Source organism: Pituophis catenifer, unplaced genomic scaffold (assembly GCF_029215685.1).
Source record: "Pituophis catenifer annectens isolate HBS135680 unplaced genomic scaffold, rPitCat1.0.hap2 SCAF_2, whole genome shotgun sequence".
NCBI classification, from domain to species: Eukaryota; Metazoa; Chordata; class Lepidosauria; order Squamata; family Colubridae; genus Pituophis; species Pituophis catenifer.
In genome coordinates this window covers 98562797-98578820 of record NW_027256882.1, presented here as the reverse complement: position 1 = coordinate 98578820, position 16024 = coordinate 98562797, and the positions used below count along the sequence as shown (strand labels likewise).

General features: G+C 37.6%; 1 protein-coding gene across 1 annotated transcript in view; it reads right to left on the bottom strand.

Annotated features, from left to right (window-relative positions):
* Positions 1-16024, bottom strand: part of ADAMTS2 (ADAM metallopeptidase with thrombospondin type 1 motif 2) — a 282339-nt gene that overhangs the window by 265827 nt on the left and 488 nt on the right. Inside the window, exon 2 of the mRNA XM_070933879.1 lies at positions 15146-15507. Coding sequence (XP_070789980.1) covers positions 15146-15507 — 362 coding nt within the window. The remainder of the gene's footprint in view (positions 1-15145; positions 15508-16024) is intronic.

Below are 16024 nucleotides of genomic sequence, written 5' to 3'. Positions count from 1 at the left end.
ATTCACAATACCTTGATAGTTTATGTGGCTATTTACCACAGCTAAAGTGATGCTGCATCAACCACTCCCTTCAGCAAACATGCAGATTTACTTTCTAGAATCTGGTGCCCTCTACATGGAATAGCACTACAATCCCTAAATGTCTATGGAGATTCTCAGTCATCCATATCACGGTTGTCCCAAAGGTGCTTTTTCAAGAGGCAACTGAACTTCTGGTTTTTCTTTGAAGACGTTTCACTTTGAAGACGTTTCACTTCACTTCGCTTTGATTTTCAGATTTTCAGAGCTGAAGAAGCTTCTTGCATGAGAAGCGAAACGTCTTGAAAGAAAAACTAGAAAATCCAGTTGCCTTTGGGAGAACTTTGGGAGAACTACAATCCCTAGGATTCTAGCCAGTCTGAACACTAATCCCTATGGCTATGGATGCTGAGTTACCAAATTAATGGAATATTAAAATTTCAGGCCTGATGCACATTCCCTAAACAAGGGAATGGGTCCTACTACCCATTCACTGCTTATTGCTAGTATAAGAAGGTCTGCCGGTAGATCTGCTCGTCATTCTTTTCATGTTAGTTGCAGGGGAAATGGTTAAACATCATAAATCAAAGCACCAGGTGTCAAGCAATATATAAACATGTTGTCACAAGAAGAGAATCCACATTAGATTGCGGGCAACTACCTACCTGGACTGAAAATGTTTTTTTCCCTCTGAGCACAATTCTCTTAAAGTTCTCTTTAGCAAGATTTCTTAACATGAAAGGAATAACAATGGAAGAACTATCTATCTATCTTTGTGTACATTTGACTTTCTGAATCTTTTTCTCATAATCCTATGTGCACTGAAGAGGAAGAGGCTCTTCTCAATGAAACTGAGGAAGACTGCAGCTGGTCGCTTATCTAGCAGTCATTTGATTCTTTATCCATGTTGAGAACCAATCTTACAATTCAGTCTAAAATTGAAATTAAAGCACAAACCCAATTGTGCTTTAAAAATAGAAGCAAGCATTCAGTAGTCCCACACGAAAAGCACTTTTGTTAGCAATTTGTCCACAACCTGAGACAATAAAAGGAGATTTTTCCAAACTGAACATCATGCTGGATAAGGAAGGAGGAGCAATATCCTGCCATCACTTCTAATCAATACGAATCACGGTAAGAATGATTTCTCATTAATAGTTACCAGGAAGTCTCCCGCTACTTTGGCAGAGAGAACTGTGGAAGCACCTTCAGCAAATCTCCCAATGTTCATTGTCTTTTAGATGCCTGCTTCATCCATCAGCTTCACCTTCTCCATTGATGCCAAGGGAGAGTTAGCATTTCATGGAGACTCCAATTACGGCAACTATTTCTGGTAAATGCCCCAGGATGGTGAATTCCAATATTGAAAGGTAAGAAACTAACACTGTATCTAATAGCGTTGCCCTTGCTCTTCAGTTGAACAATCTTATCTGTTGGAGACCTTTGCCATTTAAACATAGATGGAGCATGGGAATAAATGGTTCTGTTTCTGTGCTATCACATGACTTCTATCTTGACCATTTCAGCAGTTTAGATTGGTTAGAGACAGAGGAAGCCCTAACTGTCAAAGCTATTTTCACACAAAAGGCCAGAATGTAGTTGTCAAACTTACATTGTTCGATGTGGCTTTTATTTTATTTATATGTCGACATGCTTCCTTCCTACTTGCATTACTACTAATAAATGCATAACACAAATACTGAGATTTCTGGTTCTAAAATGCTACCCTAGCTACTCTTGCAATAGGGTAAGGATTATTGATTCAATGGGATTAACCTCTGAGTAAACATGCTTAATATTTCATTGACAGAATCAGAGACTAAAGCGAAGATTTGACACCCTGAAATACCTGGTAATATGAATTTGAAAAGCAGGTCTCCTGTAACAAATCTAATTGCACATCTTTGGAATACCAACATACAATTCTGCACTGAAGTAAAAATTATGATCGTGATCAAGCATAGTAATTACAGAGTCTATTAAGTTAATTTAACATAAAGAAGTGGCTGATTTTAAATCATAAGCTACATTTTAGAATCTGCAGTGATGCTGAATTAATTCAAACAACAAGTTTTCAGTACTTCAACCTTAACATTTTTTATTTCTTGGCTAACTCCAAAATCTCCAACACCAAGAAAAAATGAATATCTTGAATGAAAACAGAAACTGTTCACCTTTTTTATTTTACATCAATTTATGTTGAACATTTGGTTTTATGTCTAAATTATCATTTATTAATTTAAAAAGCAATGATCACATTAGCAGCATGTTTGACAGAATATTAAAACTGTTTTTACATCTGTAAATCAAATTTCTTGTGATAACGGCATATCTTTGGGGAAACTTATATCACTGCCAAAAAAAATTGTGACAGCTAAGCCTGATTTCTTAAAAGGTTCCATCCCCAGTGTTTTAATTGGAAACTCACATCATCTCCCTCTCTCCCTCCCTCCCTCCCTTTCTCTCTCTTTCTCTCCCTCTCTCTCTCTTTTTCTCTCTCTCTTTCTCTCTCTCATTTATCCATCTATCCATCCGTCTGTCTGTCTGTCTATCTATCTATCTATCTATCTATCTATCCATCTATCTATCATCTAATCATCTATCTATCTATCTATCTATCATCTAATCATCTATCATTTAATCATCTATCTATCTATCTATCTATCTATCCATCTATCTATCTATCATCTAATCATCTATCTATCTATCTATCTTTCTATCTATCTATCTATCTATCTATCATGAGCCGCAGTAGCGCAGTGGTTAGCATGCAGAACTGCAGGCTACTTCTGCTGATCACTGGCTGCCAGCAGTTTGGCAGATCAAATCTCACCAGGCTCAAGGTTGACTCAGCCTTCCATCCTTCTGAGGTCAGTAAAATGAGGACCCATATGCTGTCTCTGTAAAACCACTTAGAGAAGGCTGTAAAACACTGTGACGCGGTATATAAGTCTAAGTGCTATTGCTATCTATCTATCTATCTATCTATCTATCTATCTATCTATATCTCTCCACACAGGCACAGGATTTTCTCCTGGACAGGCTCAAAGATCAGAAAGAAATGTACAAGAAGAAAAATAAGGAGTTGGAGAGTTGATTATAGACAGGAGGGAAGTCCAGTGCACCATTCACACCCCTAAAACTTTCTCCAGTTTTCATCTATTCTGCGTAAGTTGCATTCTAGCATTGAGTTCATTGTTATTCCACCTAGTTAGACTCTAAATCCTGCGTCACAGGACATCTGGGGCATGACAGCTGTATTTCTTCCAGATCAATGTCCAGAGACCAAGCAGATACATAAGCATGCACATGTCACCAATATATCCACCACAGAGCTACCTGAAGGGGGGAAGCCTCATCCGCAATTCTGTTCCAGATCAGTGCTTTTCCATTACTAATTCAGGCTAGAATGGAAAGTTGGAAAGAAAGAAAAAAACCCACCCCAGAAGAAGCCAGTGACAAAGCACTTTCACAATGCTGCCAAGAAAACTGCATGGACAGAATTACCAAAGTTCAGCTTGACTCAAAGCTTTATACCAGAGTGACAACAAAAGTCAGGCTCCCACTTCTTTCCAGTGACTGTTGTGAGCAAACAGAGGAAAGTAGAGATGTATGAAGTTCTGACAAGCTGAAATACATTCACTTTATGATTGTCAACTGATACAACTATGTACTCTTTATACCACATGTTTGTACGAAATAAAATACCCACACCCACTAGAATCATCAGACAGCCTTTGACAAATACTCCCTTAAAGTAAAGGAAAAATCTAAGGGTGCTGATACAAAACAGCACAAGGCACATTTATTCTAACTTCTAAAATATCACAATGCAAACTAGTATTATTGGGTGTAAGTTCTTTTATTGAATAGCCCGAAGGCCTTTTCAAAAAAAAAAAAAAGATAAAACAAACAGTTACAGAAATAACAGTCTAAAAATATATATGACATTTAAAATTTAACAATATCGAAGTTCAATAACTAGATTTCCAAAACTAGATAACCCAAATAAGATAGCTCCTCTCTAACTCAGCTCATCTTTCTTACAATCAATGAAATTATTTTCGATATAACTGGCTCATATTGCTGTCATCCTTTTAAGATAGCGAGTGATAGCCCTTAATTAATACATTAATACATTAATAAATTTTGGCCTATTTGGGGGCTATGCGTCAGAAGATCTTCCATCTGCGCTGGGATATTATTGGGTGAATTTCACCAAATTCGAACCTTTGTATCCGGAATGGAAATTACTATCAGCAACCTCTGTAAGATCACAGGTTTCTCAACTAAATTGATCTGAATGACAGCCCAGTCAAATGTTATTGTTAAGAGATGTGTTTCTATTAGCAGCTTTGACTACTGTATTAACTTAAGTAGAAGAGCCAGGCATATAAAGAAAATCATTGTTATTAACAGCATTAACCATTAGTACCTATCAAACAGATGGATCAAACAGACAAGATACTGAGGCATAGTATTACTTGATATGAGGTTTTTAGTCCTATTTAAATTACAGTAACTACCGTATTTTTCAGAGTATAAGACGCACCTTTTCTCCCCAAAAAGAGGGTGAAAATCTGTGTGTGTCTTATATTCCAAATGTAGCCCCACCCAGCCTCTCAAATGGAGGTTTCAGAGGCTGAAAAAAGCCTCAGAAATGAAGCTTCAGAAAAAAAGCCTCCGAAACAGAGCTTCAGGAAAAAAACCCTCTGAAATGAAGTTTCAGAGGCTTTTTTTTCTGAAGCTCTATTTCAGAGGCTTTTTTTCTGAAGCTTCATTTCTGAGGCTTGTAACAAAGTTACAGAAATAACAGTCTAAAAATACATATGACATTTAAAATTTAACAATATCGAAGTTCAATAACTAGATTTCCAAAACTAGATAACCCAAATAAGATAGCTCCTCTCTAACTCAGCTCATCTTTCTCACAATCAATGAAATTCTTTTTGATATAACTGGCTCATATTGCTGTCATCCTTTTAAGATAGTGAGTGATAGCCCTTACCAGGGGAGGAGAGTCTGCCTTCAATAGAAATGATAATTTATGCCTTACATTTCAGTGGGGAAATTTATTTATAATTGGGGACAGATATTGTTTTCTTACTTCCTCATACAACCTACATTCAAATATTATATGTGCCGTATCCTCCACGATGTTTGCACCACATATACATGTTCTTTCGTCATACGAGATTTTCCAGTAATGGCCGAATTTGACGTTGGTATCTAAAAGTTCAAATCTAAATTTGACAAATAGCTCTCTCTCTACTGATGGCATTTCTAGATGTAACTATTTTTCCAGGGTGAAAGTTGTTTTAACTGCTGTCAGAAGCTTAAGGGAGTGATTAGTTGAGAGAGTTGCCATGTCCATTTGCCCATGTATATCTTTAATCCGTTGTTTAACTTGCTTCAGTGTGTCACACAACGGGAACCCTACACCATATCGATTCAATATTTCTGACAGCCAAGTTAGCCAGGAATACCTTTGAGGATTTGAAATCTGCTGTTCCTCTAGGCAGATTTTGGGAAGTCTGCTGGCTTCCATCTGAGTCATTTTTAGCCAGTAGGCTATTGCCCTAGTAATTGTGTAGGTGTGCAGTGAAAAATGTCCCTATTCAGCTCTGATGGCTGCCGCCAAAGTGGAATTGTTTACCCCCAGCATCCTCCTTAACAAATTATTTTGAGTTCTCTCCAATATGGGGGCCTCTGTAAGACCCCAGATTTTGGCATCGTAGAGCATAATCGGAACAAGTTTAGCCTGAAAGACTTTACGAATTGGTAAAATCGAGGTTGGTTGAATACGTTTACTTAATTTGGATACAAGGCTTGCCCCAGCTCTGACCTTTTGAGAAAGGTATTGATGGTGCGGAGTCCAACCACCTGCACTGGAAAAAACAATTCCAAGATAGGTATATTGGGTAACTTGCTCAATCTTTGTGACATTAATATGCCAATTATGCTTTTTATTCTTATTGCCAAAGACTAAAACTTTTGATTTAGCTACATTTATAGTCAAATGGTTTGTAGTACAATAACATGAGAGCTTGGCGAGAAGTCTCCTCATCCCTATTTGGGTTCTAGAAAACAGCACTAAGTCATCGGCGTACATTAATTACATTAATTAATTAATTAATTAATTAATTAATACATTAATACATTAATACATTAATAAATTTTGGCCTATTTGGGGGCTATGCGTCAGAAGATCTTCCATCTGCGCTGGGATATTATTGGGTGAATTTCACCAAATTCGAACCTTTGTATCCGGAATGGAAATTACTATCAGCAACCTCTGTAAGATCACAGGTTTCTCAACTAAATTGATCTGAATGACAGCCCAGTCAAATGTTATTGTTAAGAGATGTGTTTCTATTAGCAGCTTTGGCTACTGTATTAACTTAAGTAGAAGAGCCAGGCATATAAAGAAAATCATTGTTATTAACAGCATTAACCATTAGTACCTATCAAACAGATGGATCAAACAGACAAGATACTGAGGCATAGTATTACTTGATATGAGGTTTTTAGTCCTATTTAAATTACAGTAACTACCGTATTTTTCGGAGTATAAGACGCACCTTTTCTCCCCAAAAAGAGGGTGAAAATCTGTGTGTGTCTTATATTCCAAATGTAGCCCCACCCAGCCTCTCAAATGGAGGTTTCAGAGGCTGAAAAAAGCCTCAGAAATGAAGCTTCAGAAAAAAAGCCTCCGAAACAGAGCTTCAGGAAAAAAACCCTCTGAAATGAAGTTTCAGAGGCTTTTTTTTCTGAAGCTCTATTTCAGAGGCTTTCAGAGGCAGAAAAAAAAAGGTTTTTTCTAAAAGGGAGTTTCAGAAGTTTCAGAGGCTGGAAAAAAAAAACAAGGCACAGAGCTCACAACCAACGAACCTGTTGCTAAAATTCATCTCTGGGAACAGCTGGTTGGGGGTATTCCAGGAGGCCAATCCATCCACCAATCAGCTTTTTTCTTATTTTCCTCCCCAAAAACTAAGGTGCGTCTTATACTCCGGTGCATTTTATACTCCAAAAAATACGGTATCTATCTGATCAAATAAGAGTTGATACCAACTCAATGGCACACAATCAGTCAATAAATGCATGAGTAGATATGTCTAAGACTAGATGTCTAAGACTAGATGGAGTATCTGCAAAACAGCATATGTAAATTATATACAGGTGTACATCTTCTACTTTAATTTATGGCGATGCATTTTATGGTGAAGGAGGGCAACTACTATACTGGTTTCTGTTCCAGACAAGTATCAAGTATTTCCCATCTACTTCAACTTGCTAGTGAAACAGGCAACAGTAATTCCTGCTGTGAAATTTCAGCTGTTTAAGATCATTGTTGCTACTGGATAGTCCCTGAATTTGGAACAATGCTGGAGAGGAGCTTTCAAATCTCTGCTGCCCACCTGCCCTACTAATGTGAGACATGTAAGAAGAAGGTCAGAGGCTGCGCAACAATTGCTACAGAATGAATTGCCCCCCTACCTGATTTGATGCAATCTGCTTGCTTTCTTCAACAACCTTAAATGACAGAGTCATTCCTGAAGAAAATTCCGTTCCCAAACAGGCCCTGGGAACATTCCTAAAATGTGTTGGCTCAATATAAATTAGCAGAGGACAGACGATGATGATGATGATGATGATGATGATGATATCTGTTCAGTTGAGCCTGACTCTTGACAATTCTATGGACCAGGTTTGATAGTGTCAGCTTTGATAAGTGTTCAGCCACCATGTTCTCTGATGGCCTGGTTTCCTTTACCATTAACTCTTTTGAACATAATTGCTTTCTCCAGTGAATTCCCCCACGTGATATGGCCAAAATAAGTTAAGACGCAGTTTCCTGATTTTGCCTTTTAGTGACATGTCTGGTGTTATCTACTCCAGTAGTTGCTTGTTAGTCACCTTTGCTTTCCAAGGAATATGCAGGTCCCTTCTTCAGCACTACAGCTCAAACAGTCAATTTTTTTCCTGCCTTGTTTTTTTAAGATCCAACTTTCACAGTCATAGGTAGTTATGGAGAACACAATAGAGCAAACTAACCTACATTAAGCCCCTCCCTTGCGACAAGGGGACATCCACATGTAGAAGGACCTTAATGAGATCTATTAAATCCATCCTATAATTTCCTCTTGTCCTTCCTTGTAAGCTTTTAATGTAGTGATTAATCTTACCACTCTCATTAAGCTATGGAAATCTGATCTATTCCATTTTATGGAGGTGCCAAAAACGTATAAGTGGTAACCACAAAACTAATAGCTATGGAGACTGAAAGAATAAAAAAGGCAGACATGTATACTTTTAAATCCATATACTTCTTTATTTCCTGCTCAACTTCTTCAGCTACAAAGGCGGGGCATTCTGTACAAGAACCTAGCAAGCTCTTTTCACTTCATTATAGTCACAGGCACAAAGATCATTATTATTAGATTTAAAAAATGATCATGTGAAAGGTGAAAGTGTTCATTACCAGCTGTGGAACGTAAAGAAAGAGATGGAAAGTGTTAGCCCTTCAAGGAAGACCAGACTAGGAGACCAAAGTTATGAATGCTAGTACTACTTTATTACAAGGTTATGATAACAGAATCTTGCAGGCCTGAGTGTGTTTCCCCCACCCTCCCTTTATCTTCATGAGAGCTGAGGAGGGCCATGTCAGAGATGCTTTCTCAAATTGTATTTCTTCTCCGGACTCAGATTTCTTTTATCTAACCATTGCCTTTCTTATTATCTCAAGATTATTCCTTCTGTCCATTACAGAAAGAGAGAGATACTACTAGATTTGAGGGGACTCGGGCCAGAAAATATAGAAGGACAGATATCTTTTTGTGTCTGTCATCATCATATTCAAATTGCTCATCTAATTGTCCTGGAACCTCACATCTTGGCCTTTTTCCTAATCACAGCCACCATTACTTCTCATTACTATCACTCCTACATTACTCTTCTCACTACAACCAACATCCAAGAAAGTGTCATGCTGTCCAATTGCTCTGGGTAAGTTGTTTTAATATATGCTCACTGTATAGCCATGTGGAGTTTTGGCAATGTTACAAAGTAGTTTGCCAAAACCTTCTTCCAGAATATTTTTCAACTTCCTAATCTAGCCAAGAATAAACTGTTCGCTTAAAATGTTTATATTTTATATTGCATTATGTTCTTTAAAAAGATCTGCTTCCCTCCTGCCTGATCCCCACGATTAGCTATGGTCGGCTAGATACTACAGCTTGAACAAGATGTCTGGCACATTACTTCTCATAAACCCTAACCTGGGGGAGGAGGGAATTTAGGAAGGTTTCCAGAATGATCCTTCAAGGCCTGTCCTTATTGACTCATTGGATGGATCCCATGAAATTTTCTTTGGTTGGAATGAAACCAAAGACAACCAATGCTGTCTTGTGGTGCTGGTTTTGGAAGGCTTTCTGCATGATTGCAAACCACTTGTAGATATGCATATTAATAATCAGACTTACTCCCATGGGACTTTCAGGGAAGCAATGGAGAAGACAGCTTCGCTGAGAATGCAACAAATGAGAAACTGGCTCCTCAGAATTCCTCTTTGGACAAGAAAAGGACCTGGGATCACTAACAAGTTCTCCAGATAGTAGCTCTTTACAAATAGACAATAAAACAGTGGTTTCGAGTGGATTTAGAGCTCTGGAAGACAACGGATCACCATCTTTGCCCAAACTGCAATTTGCACATTTATAGATAAAAGGTTTGCATATTTCCTTTCTTGATCAATTTTATCACATCAAATGAATCTTCTTCAATCCCTCGAAAATGACAGTTTATACATGTTTAAATAAATGGCAAAAGGGCAATTAGAAGATTGATTCTGGAGAAAAAATAGACTAAAGATCCAGATGGATTTGAAAGACGATTAGGAAATTAATTACAAGAATCCGTCCTATGGGAAAATGTCATTGTTCTGAATTTTATTTTTAAAAATGAAGTTTTTGAAATTAATTATAAAGGAAACTTCTTATGGGAAAATGCTATTGTTTAGGGGAAAACCATAGTAAGATAGAACTTTGAAGGTTGAACACTAAAGGGAAGCAGAAAGACCAAATATTATAATTAAAGAAGAAGAACAAGTAAAGTTGACAGACTAAAATAGAATGAAACAAAATACTGTAGCTTTGGAAGAATTGAAGGCTATTTAGGGACAATGCATTCAAAAATTAATCTTACAATTATCTTCTATTATTATAGACAAACTGGATTTAAAAGACATTATAGAAGAGGAACAAGATTTACTGGACAAGATTGAGACTGAGGCTGATTTGAATGTAAAAATAAGCAATAAAATGATATAGAAAAAGATGTTACTTTGGATATAAAAATGAAACTGGTTGATGTCCTAATAATTAAAAAGGATATACAAATAACAAACTAGAAGAGTTAGTTGGATAACTTTATAATTTGGGATTTACAAAAAAAGACTTGCCAAAGTTTTGAAGGATTTTCTGAAAGAGAAAAAGAAATCTAGGACATTATTTATGGGGATTAAAGATCAAGATTGTTAAAAGCAAAGGGAAAGAATATAAAGTTTGCTTATTTGATCAAGGTTAAAATGTATATATTGTTATTTCTGGTAATCTTTAATGGACTTTTGCTGACCAGAATCAACATGAAGTTTAAAGAAGTAGTTTATAGATAAGAGATGAGATATGGGAAGAAGAGATATTTTGATGCATGCTCAAAGGTAATAAGTTACTGAACTTATTGTTGCTTGTTAAAAGGGGAACTCATTTCTTTGTATATTTCTCTTAGTTTTCTTTATTATATTTCTATTTTTCCTTCTTTTCTATTTTTTTTTATATTCTTTTCTGCACTTTCTACCTGTTCTTTTCATTTGTTAATACTTTTAGTTGGCATTACTTTTTATCACTGTAAGTATAAACTTTAATAATATTACTATTATTCAAAGAAGACTTACTCTCACAAGCTGATAGGAGCGAAGCAAGATTATCTGCAAAGCAACCTGAATAGGAAAGGCAACCAGCAAGCTTTCAGCCCCATACTTGATTAACTTCCTTTATTTAAAGGAAAATCAATGGGATACATTCCAATTAAGTTCACTTATAGCACTGGTGCTATTTAACTATTAGGTGAGCATCACAAGATGCTTTCTCCATGTTTCATTCTATTTGTATTTGAATAGAATGTTTCTCAAATCCAATTTATACCAGACATAAACAAGCAACATTCATCAATTTAAAACATAAGCCACTTCACTTTGAATTGATTTAAAGGCCACTCATCTGAGTGGCAGCAAAGTCTAAAGCTTAGTTCAATACACTGAGTATCCATATATGCTATATGAAGTATAGTATATTCAAATCATCAAACTAAATCTGTTTTTGTTTGTTGTTTTCAAGATTACTATGTGAGGGGATTAAATACACCAAATTTCAGATAAGAAGATGCTTTAGTTTGTTCAAAGTTTTATTGATAGAAATGAGGAGAAAGTAGGAAAAGTAGAACTTGCTTTGAATTTCAAATCAATTTCATCTCTAAGATTCAGATTTTACTTCAGTTTAGTTACTTGAGGTTTTTTTTAAAAAAATAGGGTGCAAACATTTCCCTTTTATTTCTTGTAAACAAATATAATGAAGCAATAAATGGCTCCAAAGTCATGGAAAGTGGCAGAGACTAAATACATAGGACAAATGAATATGGATCAAACAGCTGGTAAAACAGAAGGATTTGGTTGTTGTTGTTAAAATGGATATCCTGCCAATTCTTGGTGACTTACCAAGTACAGTTTTTTTAATCAAGGTCAAATCAGCAATTAAGACACAATAAGTAAATAAATAAACTTCCCATGCCAATGTCATTCCCCATATGCTCTTGTAACTTCCGGAAGAGCATCATAAGGAGGGTAGCCTAATTTTTTTCCCCATTGAATTGTTGTTTAATTCTTGGAGAATGCATGAGAAGTCGATACAGTTTTCTTCTCAACGGTTTTCAGAAGTGGTTTGCCATTGCCTTCTTCCAAAGGCTCAGAGAGAGTAACCTTGCCCAGCAGGTTTTGTGCCTAAAATGGGACTAGAATTCACAGTCTCCTGGTTTCTAGCCTGATACCTTAATCACTAAACCAAACCAGAAGGAGGTATTTTGCATTTTTAAGAGGGGAAAAAAAAAACCTCAAAGCTACATAGCAATAGCACTTAGACTTATATACCACTTCATAGTGCATTACAGCCCTCTCCAAGTGATTTACAGAATCAGCATATTGCCCCCAACAATCTGGGTCCTCATTTTTACCAACCTTGGAAGGATGGAAGAATGAGTCAACCTTCAGCTGGTGAGAATCAAACTGCTGGCAGTCGGCACCATTAGCCTGCAATACTGCATTCTAACCACTGCACCACCACGGCTCTACAACCTCTTATGTCCAATAACTTTCCCTGTCTGTCTGTCTGTCTGTCTGTCTGTCCGTCTGTCTATCTGCAGCTTTTTTTGATATATGATAGTCTTGGAAATCTTTTTTAATTCTTTATGACTCCATAAAATTGCATTATTTACTTATTTTATTATTCAGCCAAATCAAATTCTTAGTCTTCTTTCAAGAAAATTTTCTTCCTAAGGCAGCTTACAAAGACAGTGTTTTCCCGTGTCTTGGGAAAACACAAAACTCCTTCACAAAAGAGGACCAACTTCAGAGCCCAACCCAGAGTTTCTAGGCCCTAACAACCCTGAATGGTTGTTACACGTCACATGATCCACAATTACATGCTACACGGCACCACCTTTGGTCCCAGTGCTTTTGTGATACTTCGGATTTAAAAGACAAAAAGTGCTTTAGAACCTGCCAAGCTGCTCCCATAGCCCATCTGAAATTCCTTAAAGTAGCTGCATTTTTTTCTGGACTCACACATCTTCCTTCCCTGGCTGAATCACAAGTCTAGGAAAAAGATGTGTTTTGATTTAAGGGGTTGCAGACAGTCGCTATGAATGCATGCAGGCGCATGCACGCACCCGCACACATGCAAACACACACACACCAGGCACTCCAGAGCACCTATTTTGTCTTTGAATCTGAAATGCTGCACAGCCATAGAGTATAGCAAAATGAACTTCCAGCCTCAAGGACATTGTCAAGAGAACCAAGTGTCCCTTGAGAATACAATACTTGTGCGTGCATTCTTGATATCAGTTTTCCTCAGCTCGGTGCTCTGATGGAACTTTTGGATGAAAACTTCCATAATACTGCCTGAGGAGGATGATAATTATAGTCAAAAACACCAGAGACGAATTTCTCTAAAGGATAAAGCCCCCAATATTTCTCTGTTGTCTTATAAGTCTGTACTCTGCACCTACACACGCACCAAACACCTCCCCCTCCCCCATGATTGGATAACGAACCAACTTGACATGGTTGATTAATGCCACCAGCACATAGAAAGAATAGAGGAATGAGTTCAAGTCCAAGTAGAGCCATCTTGTTGGACGTCACCAAGACCAAGATCTCCATCTAGGATAGTTAATATTGCAGATGCTTGCCAGAAATTGGGTTAATAGCTACACAAAATACAGAAAAATAGCAATAGATGAAATGGTATCCAAAATTTTGCCTATTAAATACTTGTAAGCCAAGCTACTATTAAAGGTATTGGAATATTTCCCAAAAAAAGAGAAAGTTGGCAACTACATCTTGCCTCTTATTTTTTAATCAGAATCTGGACAGAATTCAGACAACAGAAAGGTCACGATCTAAGCTGAAATCCATTTATCTTATAAGTGCTACCAGCTGTATGTTAGCAAGCTGTTTTCTCTCTCAAACAATATAAATAAGATGATGCTGGATATAATTAGATGTTCATCCCCTAAAGGAGAACTTACTTCAACAAAGCAATTAGACTTTAAAATATAGTATTTAAGAGACATAGTTTGACTTTTCTTGCTATGGTCTGGAGTGAAATACTGAATTAGAGATAGACGATAGATGGTTGATAGGATAGATAGATAGATAGATAGATAGATAGATAGATAGATAGATAGATAGATGATGGATGGATGGATGGATGGATGGATGGATGGATGGATGGATGGATAGGTAGGTAGGTAGGTAGGTAGGTAGGTAGGTAGGTAGGTAGGTAGGTAGATAGATAGATAGATAGATAGATAGATAGATAGATAGATAGGTGGATGGATGATATAGAATAATAAATATCTCCAGATGAAGAACTCTTAAAATAAGCACCTTGTTAGGTATTTACCCTGAAAATCACAATGACTCTTCTATCATTCAGATTATCCTATTAAAATGAGCTTTCCTTGCCTGGAGCTCATTTCCAAAGTGTTGGACTACAGATCCTATCATTCCCATCATCCCTGTGTGGCTGGGGTGATGGGAGTGCATTCAGAGTTAAGGAAGTTGGCATAGATACGAGAAGCGGAGCATCATAAGTGAGACACATTTTCTCAAAAATTTCTCCCAAAATTCTGAGCACATTTAATTCCCAGCAATGGGATGGTAGTTTTGAATACCATCTCTTTTTGAAAACCCATCTAGGTCTCCAGATGCTCTCCTAACCAGAAGATGGCTAAGATCCTATGAAGAAAGGAAACATGCAGGTGATAGCATTAGGTCACTGTTTTTGATGTAGGTCACTATTTTTCAATGCGCTGAAAAGCTTCCAGAGGGCGATCGAGACTTTCATGTTGATAATTAGTGATTTGTCACAGCGGTTATATGCCAGTTCAGGGTGAATCTGCTTCTCCACTCTTTATACAAGAGGCTCACTGGTTCATCACACTTGGCATCATGTAAGGGAACGTTTCCTTATTTGATTTCACAATTAACATAGCAAATTAGGTGTGATTTGCTGCTGTCCTTTTTAAATGCTGAAAATGCAAACTTTCCCCATGGGGAAATGATAATATAAAAGAGAGAGAAAGAGGAGGGGAGAGGAGGAGAGAGAGAGAGAAAAAAAACAGAAAGGAAGGAAGGAAGGAAGGAAGGAAGGAAGGAAGGAAGGAAGGAGAAAGAAAGAGAGAGACAGAGAGAGAGAGAAAGGGAGAGAGAGAGAGAGAGAGAGAGAAAGAAAGAAAGAAAGAAAGAAAGAAAGAAAGAAAGAAAGAAAGAAAGAAAGAGAAACAGACTTACCAGCCCATCACAATTGCTGATCGCAACAGAAGCATTAGGCAAGTCCGTGATATGCCCCACATAGAGGCAATCCCCATGAAGCGGTTCAGTGTAAGTGATGTTTGAATCCTCCTGCCATTCGACAGTTGCTCCAGGAGCCACCAGCCGGGAATTTGGTCTTAAACTGAAGTGGAATTCTTGTCCAAAAACAGTGACATTGTAAAAAATTTCCTTGCCTGCAGCATCCTGAGGAAGATCCCTGGTGTCTCTTGGGAAACGCCTCTTTGATGCTCCCGACACGACTTTGGAGACGAACCTGCCTTTTGAGTCTGTGCTAGTTGGGACGACCAGCCTGTATTCCTCTAGATTTCCCAAAATAGAATCTAGAGAGAGAGAAAATCATGAGTAATAAGACTCGGGCTGAACACCTCGCTCCTAAGACTACCACTGGCCCCGGTCATCTATTTCATTGGTCCGTGAGGTTAAGGAAGGGAAAATACTAAGGCAGATGCATCATGCCTTATTTTTCCAGTTGTTTTATTAAGAAAGCCCAGTTGGCAAGGACGGCAAGTATTTAGGGATGAAGAGGGGTCAAGATGCTGCCCCCTCTGCAACTGAGCAAGAGGGACTAGAAACATCCCACAGCTGAATAAATCCATTTTAAGCGATGAAGCTTCTGAAAGCCATCAACTTGAGGATATTGGGTGTGGGTGTGTGTGCGTGGCAAACACCTCGCATCAACTTTCAAACTCTGCCACCAGCCATACTCCTCAAACTTTCGATCATTCCCGAACGTGAAGGATGGGGATGTCGATGGAAAAGTTTTTTGTTTTTTTTTAAAAAAGGAAAAAAAAAGAAAAATGAAAAGAGCTGTTGGCTTCGCTTCCTTCCTTCCAGCAA